General features: G+C 40.5%; 1 protein-coding gene across 13 annotated transcripts in view; it reads left to right on the plus strand.

Annotated features, from left to right (window-relative positions):
* LOC106591060 (uncharacterized) overlaps positions 1-15,000 on the plus strand; it is a 186,060-nt gene that overhangs the window by 56,716 nt on the left and 114,344 nt on the right. For 10 of the 13 annotated variants that reach the window (XM_082973994.1, XM_082973990.1, XM_082973985.1 and 7 more), the window contains exons 3-8: positions 5,095-5,193; positions 9,827-9,925; positions 10,722-10,820; positions 11,012-11,098; positions 11,657-11,755; positions 12,334-12,357. In XM_082973994.1, coding sequence (XP_082830120.1) covers positions 5,095-5,193; positions 9,827-9,925; positions 10,722-10,820; positions 11,012-11,098; positions 11,657-11,755; positions 12,334-12,357 — 507 coding nt within the window. Of the gene's footprint in view, positions 1-3,368; positions 3,504-5,094; positions 5,194-9,826; positions 9,926-10,721; positions 10,821-11,011; positions 11,099-11,656; positions 11,756-12,333; positions 12,358-15,000 lie in introns of those variants that run through there. The other 3 variants (XM_082973987.1, XM_082973996.1, XM_082973993.1) reach the window with 2 other exon arrangements.

Genomic DNA, 15,000 nt, shown 5'->3' on the forward strand with positions numbered 1-15,000 from the left:
TCTATGTGTGTTAGAGAGGTCCATATGTGTATCAGAGAGGTCTCTATGTGTATTAGAGAGGTCTCTATGTTTATCAGAGCGGTTTCTGTGTATCAGAGAGGTCTCTATGTGTATTAGAGAGGTCCATATGTGTATCAGAGCGGTTTCTGTGTATCAGAGAGGTCTCTATGTGTGTTAGAGAGGTCACTGTGTGTGGCAGAGAGGTTGTTTTATCTGGAATAAACGCTTCCTCCAGTCACCTATAGACCTATTGTGGTTCTATTGGTTCCATAGGGTGTTATTGTGGTTCTATTGGTTCCATAGGGTGTTATTGTGGTTCTACTGGTTCCATAGGGTGTTATTGTAGTTATATTGGTTCCATAGGGTGTTATTGTGGTTCTATTGGTTCATTAAGGTGTTATTGTGGTTATATTGGCTCTGCTGGGTGTTATTGTGGTTCTATTGGTTCCATAGGGTGTTATTGTGGTTCTATTGGTTCCGTAGGGTGTTATTGTGGTTCTGTTGGTTCCGTAGGGTGTTATTGTGGTTATATTGGTTCCATTGGGTGGTATTGTGGTTCTATTGGTTCCGTAGGGTGTTATTGTGGTTCTATTGGTTCCATAAGGTGTTATTGTGGTTCTATTGGTTCCGTAGGGTGTTATTGTGGTTCTATTGGTTCCATAGGGTGTTTTTCTGGTTCTATTGTTTCCGTATGGTGTTATTGTGGTTCTGTTGGTTCCATAGGGCATATTGTGGTTCTATTGGTTCCATAGGGTGTTATTGTGGTTATGATATTTTCTTACCTGGCTCAATGGAACCAATAGAATTGAATAGTTTGAAAACTGCCAACCCCGCCCAATTGGCATGCCCTCCAGGCAGGCTAAAGCAAACGTTGGGGCCAGTTTCCCAGACACAGATTAGTCCTAGTCCTGTTCTTTACTCTTGGGGCCAGTTTCCCAGACACAGATTAGTCCTAGTCCTGTTCTTTACTCTTGGGGCCAGTTTCCCAGACACAGATTAGTCCTAGTCCTGTTCTTAAATCTTTGGGCCAGTTTCCCAGACACAGATTAGTCCTAGTCCTGTTCTTAACTCTTGGGCCCAGTTTCCCAGACACAGATTAGGCTTCGTTCTGTTAACACTTGGGGCCAGTTTCTCAGACACAGATCAGGCCCAGTCCTGTTCTTAACGCTTGGAGATATTTTCCCAAACACAGTTTAGGTCTAGTCCTGTTAACGCTTTTGCCAGTTTTCCAGACACAGATTAGTCCTAGTCCTTGTTCTTAACTATTGGGCCCATTTTCCCATACACAGATTAATCCTAGTCCTTGTTCTAAACGCTTGGGGCCAGTTTCCCAGACAAAGATTAGTCCTAGTCCTTGTTCTTAACTCTTGGGCCCATTTTCCCAGACACAGATTAATCCTAGTCCTGTTCTTAACTCTTGGGGCCAGTTTCCCAGACACAGATTAGTCCTAGTCCTTGTTCTTAACGCTTGGGGCCAGTTTCCCAGACACAGATTAGTCCTAGTCCTGTTCTTAACGCTTGCGGCCAGTTTCCCAGACACAGATTACACATTGTCCTGTTCTTAAAAGCACTTTCAGTAGAGAATCTCTATGGAGAATGCTTTTTAGTCCAGGTCTAGGCTTAATATGTGTCTGCGAACCGGCCCCAAAGTATTTGGCAGATTTGAAATAGTATTTGAACCCAAGACTGTCCACAACAGTTCTGCCCACTGAGTTTATGTCAATGGGGACCAACCAGGTCAGTCCCTGGAAATTCCAGAGATATATTTGGTTGCACCCCATTTCTTGGTACAGAAATGACCAGGTATTTGAAACCTGATATTGAACTGCTGGCCAATGAAAGGGCATGGTGTGTCACATGATCATGACTGAGTTGACCTGGCAGAGTGTTATCAGCTGAGGTTCATCTTTGCTCTTTGAAGCCTTCTAAGTATGTGCTCTATCAAACTCTATGGCTCGTGCTCTCCTGTCTGAGACACACCTCTTTCCAGGCTACTCTAACACACTGTGTGTGCTCTATCAAACTCTATGGCCCGTGCTCTCCTGTCTGAGACACACCTCCTCCTTCCAGGCTACTCTAACACACTGTGTGTGCTCTATTAAACTCTATGGCCCCTGTCCGGAATGCAGGCTGCTTTTCCCTTTTTTTTAAAGTGTTGACATTTTCAGAAGCTTCTAAATGTGTGTGTCCTTGATAGTCTCTATGACAGTGCAGAAAGCCCATACCCCATGGCTCTTTGGCATTTGAACGACTCACTGTGTGTGTACGTGCGTGTGTACTTCTGTTTGTGTGTGTGTGAGTGTGTGTGTGTGTGTGTGTGTGTGTGTGTGTGTGTGTGTGTGTGTGTGTGTGTGTGTGTGTGGTGTGTGTGTGTGAGCCACTGCCAAGTTGAGGGGGGCTTTGGAATTGGTGGGGGTGGATAAACAGAGGAAGGGACAAGGGGATAGGAACACCTCTCTTTACTATAGTGCCTTAGAAGGCTCCAGGACCAGCCAGGAGGGACAGTAGCTCCTCTCTCAACCCGACTGAGAGAGCCCGCAGGGGGGCAGGAGGAGGCAGACAGGACCCTTAACATCCAAACCTCTGGAGCCAGGCAGGAGGTGAAAAGGGAGAGCAAGGGGAGAGCCTGCACCGTGGTGCTTCATCTTCTGGAGCTGATTCATCTTTATTGGAATACCAGACCAGAAGAAGAAGAGAGTACCAGACCAGAAGAAGAAGAGATTACCAGACCAGAAGAAGAGATTACCAGACCAGAAGAGGAGATTACCAGACCAGAAGAAGAGATTACCAGACCAGAAGAAGAAGAGATTACCAGACCAGAAGAAGAGATTACCAGACCAGAAGAAGAAGAGAGTACCAGACCAGAAGAAGAAGAGATTACCAGACCAGAAGAAGAGGAGATTACCGGACCAGAAGAAGAGATTACCAGACCAGAAGAGGAGATTACCAGACCAGAAGAAGAGATTACCAGACCAGAAGAAGAAGAGATTACCAGACCAGAAGAGGAGATTACCAGACCAGAAGAAGAGATTACCAGACCAGAAGAAGAAGAGATTACCAGACCAGAAGAAGAGATTACCAGACCAGAAGAGGAGATTACCAGACCAGAAGAAGAGATTACCAGACCAGAAGAAGAAGAGATTACCAGACCAGAAGAAGAGAGTACCAGACCAGAAGAAGAAGAGATTACCAGACCAGAAGAAGAGATTACCAGACCAGAAGAAGAAGAGAGTACCAGACCAGAAGAAGAAGAGAATACCAGACCAGAAGAAGAAGAGATTACCAGACCAGAAGAAGAAGAGATTACCAGACCAGAAGAAGAGGAGAGAAAAGAAGATAAAGAATAGAGGAGAAGAGAATAGAATAGAAGAGCGATAGTCAGGTGTAGGAGGAGGAGAAGGAGGGATAGTCTGGTGTAGGAGGAGGAGAAGGAGGAGGAGAGGGCTGGGATTCCTCTCGCTCCTCTGGCTACACACGACAGGATGGAGGAAGACGAGGACGAGGTGCTTGTGTGTGTGTGTGTTATCCTTTACAACGGCTGTGTATTATCCTAGTCTTCAGTTATCAGTGGATGTAGCTACTGTAGCTACCTGAGCCGTGTTGACATCATGTGTGTATCCCAAACAGCACCCTGTTAAAAACCTGCAGAGTTTACAACTGATCCAGGATCTGTGCCGAATTACTACAAAGACTCACGCTGCGGAGTTTACAGCTGATCCAGGATCTGTGCCGTATTACTACAAAGACTCACACTGCAGCAACACAGCTGTTAGGTTGAATTGGCTAAATGTGACGACGTAGAGATTTAAACCAAAACTGAATAATAAGCCTATGCAAGAGGTGTCACTACAGTCCCTGGTTCGATTCCAGGCTGTAACACATCCGGCCGTGATTGGGAGTCCCATAGTTTGTCGCACAATTGGCCCAGCGTCGTCCGTGTTTGGCCGGGGTAGGCCGTCATTGTAATTAAGAATTTGTTTAAAAAAATTATATTTTAAATTTGGTTAATTTCAAGTTTAATAGATGTAGTGACGTCTCTAGCACTGAGATGCAGCGCCTTAGACCGCTGCGCCACTCGGAAGCCCAGTATTGATGCTCTATCTAATTTCATGACCTGCTCTGTGTTCCTTCTGAACATTGATCCGAATGCTTTGGTTCTTATGTTTATAACTGAACTCAGATCTGTGTTTCCTGTTGTCTCATTGGTCTGTCTGAATGCCTGATGTGTTAGAAATACTGTTCTCAAATTAGCCATCTCCCTTGTGTTGCTAATGAACATATTAGCTGTTGAATCTAAACTGACCAGAGAATGTTTCCTTTGCTCTTTAGCGGGCTGAATCGCTCACCTGGTATGTTTACAACTGATTTCTCCGTGTGGTTTGAGTGTTGGTACTTATTTAAAACCCTACACTGTTCTATTTTGGACTGTTTATGTTGTATGTCGGACATATTTTAAGACGTACCGTTGCTAGGTAACAGTCCGATACACGAGCTGAGATGAGAAGGACGTCTACATTGTTTCCTCTGGTTGAATGGGATAGACAACAGTCCACTGATTCAATATGACTTGTTGACATCCGGTGTAAGGAAATCCTGGCGTGACCACTTCCTCTTTTTTTGAATGGTCTTCAAGCGCAAAAAAACCCACTAAAACAATAACACAGTGAAATATCTTCATGATAAAATAGGTAGAAATTACCTGTGTTTGTTGTTGTAGAACGGGCTGAATGTCTTGGTTCTCGTGTTACCATCTAACTGACTCAGGTTGTCTCCCATATGAAACCCTATGGGCCCTGGTCAAAAGTAGTGCACTATAGAGGGAATAAGGTGACATTTTGGCATTAGTTCTTATGTTTATATCACTGACCTGAGACCTGTGTTTCTTGTCATAGAACGGTCTGAATGCCTTAGTTGTTATATTCATAAACTGACTCCAGGCCTGTCTCTGTCGCTGTTATAGAATGATCTGAATGTCTTAGTTATTATGTTTAAAAAGCTGACCTGAGACCTGTGTTTCTCTGTTCCAGAATGGTCTGAATGTCTTAGTTATTATGTTTAATAAGCTGACCTGAGACCTGTGTTTCTCTGTTCCAGAATGGTCTGAATGCGCTGCACCTGGCAGCTAAGGAGGGCCATGAGGACCTGGTGGAAGAACTACTGGAGAGAGGCTCCGCCGTCGACTCTGCTACTAAGGTACTGTAGCTACTGTAGCTAGCTACCATACATGTCAGGAAGTAAACCAAAATTCCAATTGAATAATTGAAAAAAAAATCAATTTTCAATGACTTCTCAATAACCTGAAGCTATTTATGATATTTATTTTTTATTTGTTGGGGATAAAAAAAAAAGTTTAAATTGACCCCAACCAATGATCCCTCTAAGCTCCCTCAGGACCGCCATGCAGAATAAATATCAGCCTGCGCAGAGAAGCACGAGTATTGAATTTCAACTAACTTTTTTGAGTTTTCCCTGTTAGTTAACACTATCAACGTTTCCCTTTACTGTGGGAATTGTCATCGAATCAAGGCAATATTAGCCAATTTCTATGCAACGTCCCAGAAAGAAAAAAAACTATGGTATGCAAAACTAAACTATGCAAGAGATTTTGTTATAGGCCGAACACGGAGTAGGATTCTATTGCCGTCGACAGGTACAACTCATGTCCATACTCTACACAGACCGGTGTGCTATAACCAATCAGAGCTGCAGTAGGCCTATATGCAAATAGACCATTGCCATATATGGATCTGTGCCATTCACTTTGAACTGGACTGTGTTTACAGCATGAGCTGTCATGAGTAGATGTGCTTGTTTTGAAATCAAAGTGAGAGCTGTATGTAGCCACGTGTGCACATTTGTTCATATCCTTTGCTAGTTAGTGAGTTATTAGCGCAGTTATAGATCATTTGTAGTCAGCAATAGGGGAAGTGATTGCTTCCTACAAGAGCACAAAACGTGTACATTTCTAGACATCTTTGATAAGCGAGTCAGGTAAAGAGCTTTTTTTTTGTCTTAAAGGGGCAGTGTTGTATTTTGAGACAGGCTTGAATAAGCTAAGTAGCCAATAGGCAGAGGGTAGCATAATTTGTCTGATTCTTTGTAATAATGGTATGGGGATAATGATTCATTTTATTTTGTAAAGTGGTTTCTTGCATCAAACAACACCAACGGCATTTTCAGTCACCTCCTTGTCTGAAGGACAAGTGGATAAACAGGTTAATGCCAAGCCATGCATGTTTTTTTTCAAAAGTCTCATGGAATGTAGGCCTACATTGAACACCAAACATTGGCTGCTACTGTAGTCCGAATGATAGAACAGCTGTTTCCATGTTAAAATGTTCTGGGATGCATTTTCTCCATTGTTTTTGATGGTAGGCCACTCTGGTTGTGATCACATAGCCACAGTAGTCTACTTGGCCACTGTTATAACTGTAACTTAAAGCGGGTACAGCTTCAGTTACAGCCTCAGTTACAGCCTCAGTTACAGACTCAGTTACAGCCTCAGTTACAGCCTCAGTTACAGCCTCAGTTACAGCCTCAGTTACAGACTCAGTTACAGCCTCAGTTACAGCCTCAGTTACAGCCTCAGTTACAGCCTCAGTGTCCACAGTAAAAGTGCGCCGGATGTTGCATGGAATTTTCACAACGTTCAAGTTTGCACTCAGCAGACCTGAAATTTGCTCAGTGCTTGACCCCAACCTTTATACATTTAGTTTGAATTGACCCCGACCTTTATACATTTAGTAGTATTGATCCAACCTTTATACATTTAGTAGTATTGACCCCAACCTTTATACATTTAGTAGTATTGATCCCAACCTTTATACATTTAGTAGTATTGACCCCAACCTTTATACATTTAGTAGTATTGACCCCAACCTTTATACATTTCGTTGAATTGACCCCAACCTTTATACATTTAGTAGTATTGATCCCAACCTTTATACATTTAGTAGTATTGACCCCAACCTTTATACATTTAGTAGTATTGACCCCAACCTTTATACATTTCGTTTGAATTGACCCCAACCTTTATACATTTAGTAGTATTGACCCCAACCTTTATACATTTAGTAGTATTGACCCCAACCTTTATACATTTAGTAGTATTGACCCCAACCTTTATACATTTAGTAGTATTGACCCCAACCTTTATACATTTCGTTTGAATTGACCCCAACCTTTATACATTTAGTAGTATTGACCCCAACCTTTATACATTTAGTAGTATTGATCCCAACCTTTATACATTTAGTAGTATTGACCCCAACCTTTATACATTTAGTAGTATTGACCCCAACCTTTATACATTTAGTAGTATTGACCCCAACCTTTATACATTTAGTAGTATTGTACTTACTGTAGTTAGTAGTTAATTAGCCTGGTCCCAGATCTGTTAAGACAGAAATTCAGCTGTTGATGCTGCTGCTAAAGGTTCTGAGACCTTTAGATTATACTGGGGGGGGGGGGGGGGGGGGGGGGGTGGATAGAGACAGGTGGGGGGGTGGGAGAGGAAGAGAGAGAGGTGGATAAAGAGGGGGGAGAGGAAGAGAGAGGTTTATAGAGAGGGGGGGAGAGAGAGATGTGGGGGGGAGAGAGGGGGGGAGAGAGAGAGAGAGGTGGGGGGAGAGAGAGAGGTGGATAGAGAGAGGTGGGAGAGGAAGAGAGAGAGGTGGATAGAGAGAGGGGGGAAAGAGAGGTGGGGAGCGAGCGAGGAATTTGAAAACAATTCAAACATTGATAAACTCCTATATGCTGTTTGTTAGACAATAATACCGCAGTGAGCAGTCACAGCAGCAAGATGTGTCCCGTTGCCATGAGAAAAGGGCAACCAGTGGAACACAAACAACATTCTAAATACAACCTGTATTTATCTGTTTGTCTTCCCTTTCATATTTCAACTACTTGCACATTGTTACAACACTGTACGTAAACAATAATATAACATTTGAAATGTCTCTATTATTTGAAAACTTTTGTGAGTGTAATTTTTACTGATGTTTCCCTTGTTTATTTCACTTTTGTTTATTGTCTATTCCAATTGCTTTGGCAATGTAAACATATGTTTCCCATGCCAATAAAGTCCTTTGCATTGAATTGAAACGGGGTTGGAGAGAGATAGAGAACGGTGGAGCGAAGCCATTTATACTCTCTAGTACTAAGAAGAGGGAGGTAGGGAGGGAGAGAGAGGATGAAAGCAGAGTATCAGTGTCTCTAAAGTCTAAATCACTGCTAGGAATCCCACTCCTTCTGGGTGTCGAGAGACAGAGAGAGAGAGATAGAGATAGAGAGAGAGAGAGAGACAGAGAGTTAGGGAGAGAGAGAAACAGAGAGTTAGAGAGAGAGAGAGAGAGAGAGAGAGAGGTACAGTATTTCAGTGTGAGACCAGAATACCAGCCCCCCTGGCAGGGTGTGTGTTACCTGATCCAGTGGGGTTCTCAGGTGATGGGGCACGCTCTTTAGCCGCCAACTACCATAAACAACCTCCAGGGAATCTCACCCTCCTTACCCCCTCGCCCCCTCGTCTCTCACCCCCCCTCACTCCTTACCCTTCACTCAATTTGATCCCCACTGGGGCCATCTGAATGGAAATGTGTGTGCACACTACTGTAAGTCACTTTGGATACAAAACGTCTGCTAAATGGTATATAGGCGTATTATTATTATTTAATTAATCCACGCCTCTGATTCGCACATCTTTCACACCTCAATAGGTTAGCAGCCAGATCTTTACTGACACTTCTAGTGATCTGACATGTTTTTAAGGAGTTATCTGACATGTTACTGAGGAGTTATTTGACATGTTATTGAGGAGTTATCTGACATGTCATTGAGGAGTTATCTGACATGTTATTTGCCGTGTTATTGAGGAGTATTCTGACATGTTATTGAGGAGTTATCTGACATGTTATTGAGGAGTTATCTGACATGTTATTGAGGAGTTATCTGACATGTTATTGAGGAATTATCTGACATGTTATTGAGGAGTTATCTGACATGTTATTGAGGGGTTATCTGAAATGTTATTTGACATGTTATTGCGGAGTTATCTGACATGTCATTGAGAAGTCATCTGACATGTTATTGAGGAGTTATCTGAAATGTTATTTGACATGTTATTGAGGAGTTAACTGACATGTTATTGAGGAGTTATCTGACATGTTATATATGAGTTATCTGACATGTTATTGCGGAGTTATCTGACATGTTATTGAGGAGTTATCTGACATGTTATTGAGGACTTATCTGACATGTTATTGAGGAGTCATCTGAAATGTTATTGAGGAGTTATCTGAAATTTTATTTGACATGTTATTGAGGAATTATCTGACAAGATATCTGACATGTTATTGAGGAGTTATCTGACATGTTATTGAGGTGTTATCTGACATGTTATTGAGGAGTTATCTGGCATGTTATTGAGGAGTTATCTGAGGAGACAACATAGTGCCACCAAGATGTTAACCTAGAGTTGATAGACAGCTGGGCTGCAGCCTGACCTTTAAACAGGTGACTGGTAAAGGTGTTAGCATAGAGGCTACGCTGTTACCACCTACTGCCACACACACACACTGCCACACACACACACAAACAAACAAATAAACAAACACACACACACACACACACACACACACACACACACACACACACACACACACACACACACACACACACACACACACACACACACACACACACACACACACACACACACACACACACACACACACACACACACACCTACTGCTACATGCACATGCACACACACATAAACACACACACACACACACTGAACCATCCTATCCTAATGCTCCTCTCCCTGCAGAAAGGGAACACAGCCCTCCACATCGCCTCGCTGGCCGGACAGAAGGAAGTAGCTAGACTGCTGCTGAAGAGAGGAGCCGACATCAACGCCCAATCACAGGTCAGACAGATAGACTTCATGATGCTCATATAGGCTGTGACCCCAGTACCATGTGGGATAGTGGCATAGACACTGTATAATACTATCAGTCTCCACTGTATAATACTATCAGTCTCCACTGTATAATACTACCAGTCTCCACTGTATACTACTACCAGTCTCCACTGTATAATACTACCAGTCTCCACTGTATAATACTACCAGTCTCCACTGTATAATACTACCAGTCTCCACTGTATAATACTACCAGTCTCCACTGTATAATACTACCAGTCTCCACTGTATAATACTACCAGTCTCCACTGTATAATACTACCAGTCTCCACTGTATAATACTACCAGTCTCCACTGTATAATACTACCAGTCTCCACTGTATAATACTACCAGTCTCCACTGTATAATACCACCAGTCTCCACTGTATAATACTGCCAGTCTCCACTGTATACTACTACCAGTCTCCACTGTATAATACTACCAGTCTCCACTATATAATACCACCAGTCTCCACTATATAATACTACCAGTCTCCACTGTATAATACTACCAGTCTCCATTTGCACATTAAAGTGTATCTTTGGACACTGACTATAATTCTCTTTGGATCAATGACCTGCTAATGGAACAGGTAACATACCTTCTCAGTAACCGTGTGTGTGTGTGTGTGTGTGTGTGTGTGTGTGTGTGTGTGTGTGTGTGTGTGTGTGTGTGTGTGTGTGTCGGTTTGAATGTGTGTGTGTGTGTGTGTGTGTGTGTGTCGGTTTGAATGTGTGTGTGTGTGTGTGTGTGTCCTCCAGAATGGCTTCACTCCTCTCTACATGGCAGCCCAGGAGAATCACCTGGAGGTGGTCAGATACCTGCTGGAGAATGGAGGGAACCAGAGCACTGCTACTGAGGTAGGTGTGTGTGTGTGTGTGTGTGTGTGTGTAGGTGTGTGTGTGTGTAGGTGTGTGTAGGTAGGTGTTTGTCTCAAGATTTGTGAATTTGGATATCTTTCCCCCTCTCCTCCCCTCTCTCCCCTCTCCCCCTTCTCTCTCCCCCCTCTCCCCCTCTCTCCCCTCTCTCTCCTCCTCTCCTCCTCCTGTAGGATGGGTTCACCCCCCTGGCCATAGCCTTGCAGCAGTGTCATAACCAGGTGGTCTCTCTCCTCCTGGAGCATGACACCAAGGGCAAGGTAATAATAGTATTATTTAACCTTTAACCTTTATTTAACCAGGCAAGTCAGTTCAAAACAAATTCTTATTTACAATGACGGCCTACCCCTGCCAAACCCGGACGACGCTGGGCCAATTGTGCTCCGCTCTATGGGACTCCCAATCACGGCCGATTGTGATACTGCCTGGAATTGAACCAGGGTCTGTAGTGACGCTTCTAGCACTGAGATGAGGTACCTTAGACCCCTGCGCCACTCGGGAGCACCACATATTACAATGTATTGTACCATGTACCTCTCTCCAACAGGCCCTCAGCCGTTCCATGTCTTTGATCTATTCCACAGCTGGCACACCTGATTCACCTAGTTGACTAGGTGACTAGGTGAATCTGGTGAGGTAGTTCAGGTCTACGACAACATGGTGAACCGTCTCGGGGTCACCGAGGAGGAGGGTTGAGAGGCACTATCCACAATGGAAATGAGTCATTGACTTTTATTGTGTCATCCTATACAAGTTGTTGAAATGTCTGGACTGTCTGTTGATGTCTTTTAATGATCCAATCAAATGTGTCCATCCAGGTGCGGCTGCCTGCCCTGCACATCGCTGCCCGGAAGGATGACACCAAGGCAGCTGCCCTGCTGCTACAGAATGACCACAACGCTGATGTTCAGAGCAAGGTACCCCGAAGAGGGAGGAGAGGAGAGGAGAGGAGAGGAGAGGAGAGGAGAGGAGAGGAGAGGAGAGGAGAGGAGAGGAGAGGAGAGGAGGGAGGGAGGGAGGGAGGGAGGGGGAGAGGGGAGGAAGAGGAAGATTACATTTCTGATGGACAGAACAAGGTGAGAGGTGTTGGGAGGGAAGCTGGGGGAGGGGAGGAGGAGAGAGGAGGAGGAGAGAGGAGGGGGGAGGATGGGGGGTAGAGGGGGTGGAGGGAGGATGGGGGATAGAGGGGGTGGAGGATAAAAGAGGGTTGGTGACAGACTTGCATGTACTGTTTCTCTGTTTCAATACTGTGTCTTTAAAAGTGATTCTGGAGACGTATCTGTCATGTGACCTGTATGCAGACATGACAGCATCCTGTGTGGGGGTTTTGGTGTGAGGTCATCTTGTCTTATAATGCCGTTGCCTGCCCTGTTCCCTGTGTAACAACCAAACTACCTCCTCCTTTTCCTCCTCCTCCTCCTCTCCTCTCCTCTCCTCTCCTCTCCTCTCCTCTCCTCTCCTCTCCTCTCCTCTCCTCTCTCTGCGGCATTATCAGATGATGGTTAACAGAACTGCAGAGGTATACATGTTGATTCTACCCATTCCCTCCCCTCCTCTCCTCCCCTCTTCCTTCTTCACCTTCATCTAGCTCTGCTCTGTAGTTCCTATGTTGACATCAGACCTGTGTTAAATACTGCATGATGGACTCTGACATGCTCTTCACTACATCTAGCATCTAGTGTCTGTCTGTCTGTCTGTCTGTCTGTCTGTCTGTCTGTCTGTCTGTCTGTCTGTCTGTCTGTCTGTCTGTCTGTCTGTCTGTCTGTCTGTCTGTCTTTGCCTGCCTGTCTGTCTATCTGCCTATGTGTCTGTTGTCTGTCTGTCTGTCTCTGCCTGCCTGTCTGTGTCTGTCTGTCTGTCTGCCTGTTGGATACGAGTGTTTGACTCTACCAGTAAATAGACTTGTTGTAACAGCCTCCTGGTCCTGAGCATGTCTGAATGTTTCAACTTTTTTTTTTAAAACATTGTTTTACACCTTTAAAAGTGGGTTTCTTCGGTGTTGAAGTCTTTGTTTCCAAGAAAATAACATTTTCCCCCCTGAAACAGAGAGCCTTTGTTGTAGTTGTATCTGTGCTTTGTGTATGTTACTGTGTTTTTAACGTCAGGAACTAACACATAATAACATCACCTAGTTGATGAAACACAGCATGTGAACTCACCCACTAAATCTTACAGGGCACCATCACCTTTCTGCAATACCTGTGTAGTTTGTCATAGGATGCCTCTCAAATGGCACCCTATTACCTATATAGTGCACTGTGGGCCCTGGTTAAAAGTAGTGCACTATAATAGGGAATAGGGTGCCATTTGGTCACATAGTCTGCCTTGCAGTATGGTTGGATATATTCTAATATCATGATAATATTTATATATATTATACTAGTATGGTTGGTTATATTATCATAATATGATAATATTTATATATATATTGTATTAGTATGGTTGGTTATATTATAATATCATGATAATATTTATATATATTATATTAGTATGGTTGGTTATATTATAATATTATGATAATATTTATATATATTGTATTAGTATGGTTGGTTATATTATGATAATATTTATATATATTATATTAGTATGGTTGGTTATATTATGATAATATTTATATATATTGTATTAGTATGGTTGGTTATATTATGATAATAATTATATATATTATATTAGTATGGTTGGTTATATTATGATAATATTTATATATATTGTATTAGTATGGTTGGTTATATTATGATAATATTTATATATATTATATTAGTATGGTTGGTTATATTATAATATCATGATAATATTTATATATATATTGTATTAGTATGGTTGGTTATATTATGATAATATTTATATATATTGTATTAGTATGGTTGGTTATATTATGATAATATTTATATATATTATATTAGTATGGTTGGTTATATTATAATATCATGATAATATTTATATATATATTGTATTAGTATGGTTGGTTATATTATGATAATATTTATATATATTATATTATATTAGTATGGTTGGTTATATTATAATATTATGATAATATGTATATATATATTGTATTAGTATGGTTGGTTATATTATGATAATATTTATATATATTGTATTAGTATGGTTGGTTATATTATGATATCATGATAACATTTATATATATATTGTATTAGTATGGTTGGTTATATTATGATATCATGATAATATTTATATATATTGTATTAGTATGGTTGGTTATATTATAATATTATGATAATATTTATATATATATTGTATTAGTATGGTTGGTTATATTATGATAATATTTATATATATGGTATTAGTATGGTTGGTTATATTATAATATCATGATAATATTTATATATATTGTATTAGTATGGTTGGTTATATTATAATATCATGATAATATTTATATATATTGTATTAGTATGGTTGGTTATATTATAATATTATGATAATATTTATATATATATTGTATTAGTATGGTTGGTTATATTATGATAATATTTATATATATTGTATTAGTATGGTTGGTTATATTATAATATCATGATAATATTTATATATATTGTATTAGTATGGTTGGTTATATTATAATATTATGATAATATTTATATATATATATTGTATTAGTATGGTTGGTTATATTATGATAATATTTATATATATTATATTAGTATGGTTGGTTATATTATAATATTATGATAATATTTCTATATATTGTATTAGTATGGTTGGTTATATTATGATAATATTTATATATATTATATTAGTATGGTTGGTTATATTATGATATTATGATAATATTTATATATATATTATATTAGTATGGTTGGTTATATTATGATATCATGATAATATTTATATATATTGTATTAGTATGGTTGGTTATATTATAATATCATGATAATATTTATATATATTATATTAGTATGGTTGGTTATATTATGATAATATTTATATATATTATATTAGTATGGTTGGTTATATTATAATATTATGATAATATTTATATATATTATATTAGTATGGTTGGTTATATTATGATAATATTTATATATATATTGTATTAGTATGGTTGGTTATATTATAATATCATGATAATATTTATATATATTGTATTAGTATGGTTGGTTATATTATGATAATATTTATATATATTATATTAGTATGGTTG

The sequence above is a fragment of the Salmo salar genome, chromosome 04 (genome assembly GCF_965601325.2).
Source record: "Salmo salar chromosome 04, fSalSal1, whole genome shotgun sequence".
Lineage (NCBI taxonomy): Eukaryota > Metazoa > Chordata > Actinopteri > Salmoniformes > Salmonidae > Salmo > Salmo salar.